This window comes from Euphorbia lathyris, chromosome 9 (genome assembly GCF_963576675.1).
Source record: "Euphorbia lathyris chromosome 9, ddEupLath1.1, whole genome shotgun sequence".
Classification (NCBI taxonomy): domain Eukaryota; kingdom Viridiplantae; phylum Streptophyta; class Magnoliopsida; order Malpighiales; family Euphorbiaceae; genus Euphorbia; species Euphorbia lathyris.
This window is the reverse complement of record NC_088918.1, coordinates 13,075,731-13,080,663: the sequence shown is the minus strand read 5'-3', so window position 1 is coordinate 13,080,663 and position 4,933 is coordinate 13,075,731. Positions and strand designations below refer to the sequence as shown.

Sequence of the window (4,933 nt, the reverse complement as noted above, 5' to 3'; positions counted from 1 at the left end):
AATATAAAGGATTCAAACTAAAATTATCTTTAGCTTCATATAGGTCAATAAAAGATACAATGCTTCAAAAATTCGAATGACAAAAATGAAAGGCAATTTCTAAACATAAAACAAAGAAGAGTAGAGAAAATTGTAAAGAGTGTCAATTAGCAAACAAAAGACACAGACAAATGAAAATGCAGGGGATAGAAGAGTGTATTACAAAACTAACCTTATAATGGGGTGGGAAACATTCTTGAAGTTTTACTCGAAGGCAAAGGCCAATAACCGTTGCCATAAACCTCAATGTATGATTGTTGGAGTAAAAGTAATCCTAGAAAGCAAACTCGTGAATTTCTCATTTAAATTTTGAAACATCGAACTCATGATCGATCAATTTCATTTTCATACTACAGGGTCTGGAAACAATTGTAAACAAGAAGAGAGAGAAAATGAGAGCAAAAGCATATGAACAACTCACAGAATACGACCGAGCTTGTCATCAACGGTGATTGATTCCTCTGAGAGAACACTAAGCTGTTCTAGTGAATAGGGGTGTTCTGGATCCCTTATATCTCTCACGAAAAACAAACTTAAAAAAATGTATACAAGAACATTCAAGTTATTAAGAATTCTTTCACAATTCTATGAGCTTGTGTGGTATAACACTACAACATCTGTTAGTCTAACGTTAGGTAAATTATGTAATATTCAGCATTGCATGATCCGGAATAATAATCAGGTGAGTCTCTCTAGTCTCTAATTTTAGAAAGCCATGTTATATCCATTAGTATAGGATAGCATAACTAACGAGTTCCGCAAGTCTGATGTCTTAAGGTTCAGGATTGGTTCTGATGATTAGATCTCAGTGGTTGTAGTGTTTATAGTTAAGTTTTTAGTCAATAAAATGAGTTCTTGCAAAGAAGTGTTATAAAATTCTCTTCTAAGATGCGAAACCTATGGAGTCTTGGGGTTTGAAGCCTAAGTTTAGGAGTAAAATATAATTGCTTTCAGGTTAATATTCAATAGTGTTGTTCACGTAATTGTTCCTCCGGCCTAATCTATTCTGCTTCATGTCTATATAACCAATGAACCATCAGTTATTTGCTGCATACATAAAATTACTTTATATTTATTGTGCACTTGAGCAATGAGAAATAAGCATGAATTAACATTTATCGCATCGATCTGACATAATAAATAAAGAAAACTCTGATCACATTCGAGAAGCCTAGCAACTAATAGTTGAATAATGATGGTTTACCCAAACATATCAATTGTTTGTAATATTTTGTATCTATTCAAACCAGAAAGCTTTGCAAATTCTCACCTCAGACATCAAATACAAGAATTGAAATCTCTTATGTTTTTTCCACAACAGGAAATGGGTTATCATGAAATTGCTCCAAGGCATAAAAGATCTATCTGAAAACTTCACAAAGGCAACCTGAGAATACATAGAGCAAGCCTAGATGGCTATCGACACCTTTAAATTACTAAAAACGAGCTCTAGAACTACATGACATCTCATGGATGCAAATAAATAGTAATGTAAATTTTGCACATTGTAAATAACAACCAACTTATACCTCTTGGCAGTTAAAAATTGCACCTCATATACTTCTTTGAATTCAATGATGTTGTCTTTAAAAGGCTATGAATTTTCTTTAAAGGCTTGTAAATATGGTCGAGATAATGTCCCTCGTACAGCTTGATTGAAGAATGAGTTACCACTGTTTGCACTAAAGTTTGCTTAAGAATCAAAACCTATATCTGTACTCTGCAGTCTATCAGTACCGATTAGCAATAACCTGTTGTCATAAACCTCAATGTACCCAAATGCATTTGTACCAGAAGGACACTCCAATGCTGCTTCAAAAGACCTATGATGGATCCATGGGAATCGATTGAATGCCCACCTTTATGATCATGACCAGTAGACGAACAAGAAGTAAGGGACAAAATGAGGCTCACAATCGAATACAGATCATCTCTCCACACATTATGAATCAAATAAGAATAAACAAGAATTTCTAGAAAGATAATAAGAAAGTTCACAACTGGAACCTCAATATATCAAATGTAATAGTGAAATGTGAAAAGTGCTTTTAAAGGCAATCTGCTTAGTGAGTTAATTGTCACTTTCACTATTAATTAGCAGAACTATTAACTTACTTGTCCTTCTTAACCTCGCAACTTTAGCTGTACCAACCCATTTCTCAACAAAGCAACAACACAGAGAAACATAAATGTCCAAGTTTTATATTTTTTGGGATTAACAAGTGGAGTGGAGTGGAATTAAACCTGGAGGAGTTGTTTTTCATACTCATAAGAGCTTGAATCCCTGCACAGTTACTATGGCCAATCACAAATATATTTTCAACCTGCAACCATTAACCACCAGTTTAATAGAATATATCGGATAAAAGAAAAAACTCACGTACACCTACACCTACTTGAAGAGTATTTACAGCAAACTCAATGGCTGCATTTGTTTCTGTTGGTCCCTTTTGTGAAAAGGAAAAAAGTAAAATAAGGCATAGGCATAGGAAAATACAATTCAAGATAAATACATACCTCAAATGATGGAACAAGATTTGCGACATTTCGGACCATAAAAGCTTGTCCAGGTTCAAATCCAAGAATGTTACAAGGGCAAACCCTCGAGTCTACACAAGTAATCACCATAAACTGTTCAACTTGTCAGTTGAAAAATGCTAACCAATGGAAATGGAAATGGAAATGGAAATGGAGATGTTGGAAATGCTAACCTTTGGTGACTGCAGCTCAGCCAGATTCTGAAAATGCTCCACTTCTTCTCTGTATTCATCACAAATATATAAACAATTCCTCAAAAACCAATTAACTCACTGAGCTGGAATCAGCAAGAAGGGAATTGACACCCTAACATTCGTATAATCTGCTCGATTTGACAAGATTTGAAGAAAAACAAAAAGGCAGTCTGTAACTCGCGCATTCAGCATCTACGACTCTTATTGGACTGAAATAGGATAAAATTAGCAACATTAGTAAGAAAACTTGAAAATGATAAAGACCTAAAGTTAGCTCACATCCGAAGTGATAATGGTGGAGAATTCAAAACCCAACAGTTTGTTGAATTCTGTGAAGCCAACGACATTGACCATAATTTTTCTGCTCCTAGGACGCCTCAACATAATGGGATAGTTGAAAGGAAAAATAGAACCTTGGTTGAAATAGCCAGGACAATGCTGAGTGAACATAGGCTTCCAAAGTACTTTTGGGGAGAAGCTGTCAATATAGCGTGTTACACACTTAATAGGGCTCTAGTCAGACCCATATTAAAGAAAACTCCCTACGAACTTTGGAAAGGACGAAAACCCAACATTGGATACTTTCGTGCCTTCGGCTGCAAATGTTTTATTCTAAATACTAAAGACAGCCTTGCTAAGTTTGATTCGAAAGCTGATGAAGCTATCTTTTTAGGCTACTCAACAAACAGCAAAGCATATAGAGTTTTCAACAAACGAACTCAGGTCTTAGAAGAGTCAGTACACGTTGAGTTCGATGAAACTAACCCTGTAGGAAAAGACAAGGAGCTGACCAAGGATGATCCATACTCAGCATCTGCTGACCAAGAAACAACCGCTGAGTCACTACCTCAAGGGCTGACCAAAGGTAAAAGCGAAACTCAGATTGTTTTCACTGACCAATCTATACTTGCAGAGATTGTTGAAACACAACCAGCTCAAGACATCACTCTACCAAAAGAGATCAGAATACCAAGAGGACACTCAGAGAGTGCCATTCTTGATGCTGCTGAAAACACCCTGATGACAAGAAATCAACTCAGGAGATACCTCAGCAACGTAGCATTCGTCTCAGTTCAGGAACCAAGGAACTTCTCTGAAGCTGAGCACGATGAGTTCTGGATGAGTGCAATGCAAGAAGAACTTGATCAGTTCAGAAGAAATGAAGTATGGGACTTAGTGCCAAATCCAAGAAGCTAGAAGACCATAGGAACAAGATGGGTCTTCCGCAACAAGCTAGATGAACAAGGGAACATGGTCAGGAACAAAGCAAGACTAGTAGCTCAGGGCTATAGTCAGCAAGAAGGTATTGACTACGGTGAGACCTTCGCCCCAGTGGCAAGGCTAGAGGCTATAAGAATTTTATGTGCATATGCAAGTTATATGAACTTTAAATTATTTCAAATGGATGTTAAGAGTGCATTCCTTAATGGAGTTATAAACGAGGAAGTCTATATTAATCAGCCTCCAGGGTTTGAGGATCCCAAGTTCCCAAACCATGTTTATAAACTCAAAAAGGCTCTGTATGGTCTCAAGCAAGCACCACATGCTTGGTATGAGAGGCTGACCAGTTTCCTACTGACTAGAAATCATGTCAGAGGTAAAGCTGATACAACCTTATTCATTAAGAGGAAGGGTAAAGATACCCTACTGGCTCAGATATATGTTGATGACATTATTTTTGGTGCCACTAATGAGTCCATGTGCAAGGAATTTAGTAAACAGATGCAGACTGAGTTTGAAATGTCAATGATGTGAGAACTCAACTTCTTCCTTGGACTTCAAATCAAACAAGGAAAAAATGGCATCTTCATCAGTCAAACTAAGTATGCTAAGGAGATATTGAAGAAGTATGAACTTGAGAACTGCAAGTCAATATCTACCCCTATGGGCACTGACACTGTCCTCTGCGCTGATGAAAATGGTAAGTCAGTAGACAGCAAACTGTACCGAGGTATGATTGGCTCTCTACTCTACTTAACTGCTAGTAGGCCGGACATTCAGTTCTCAGTATGTTATTATGCTAGATATCAATCTAACCCTAAGAAATCTCATTACATAGCTGTAAAAAGAATCCTTAGATATTTGCAAGGCTCAGTGAATGCATGTTTATGGTATCCCAATACTTATGATTTCACACCCATTGGATACACTGACGCTGACTA

At 36.9% G+C, this 4,933-nt stretch overlaps 1 protein-coding gene across 1 annotated transcript; it reads right to left on the bottom strand.

Moving 5' to 3' along the window:
- Positions 1–473: 473 nt before the first annotated feature.
- LOC136207254 (beta carbonic anhydrase 5, chloroplastic-like) lies at positions 474–2,963 on the bottom strand. Its single transcript, XM_065998553.1, has 6 exons — positions 2,851–2,963; positions 2,751–2,799; positions 2,557–2,670; positions 2,436–2,486; positions 2,284–2,363; positions 474–1,898 (listed from the first exon to the last, which is right to left on the bottom strand). The coding sequence occupies exons 1-6, from the start codon at positions 2,961–2,963 to the stop codon at positions 1,733–1,735; spliced, it is 573 nt and encodes a 190-aa protein (XP_065854625.1). The 3' UTR covers positions 474–1,732.
- Between the last annotated feature and the right edge of the window lie 1,970 nt (positions 2,964–4,933).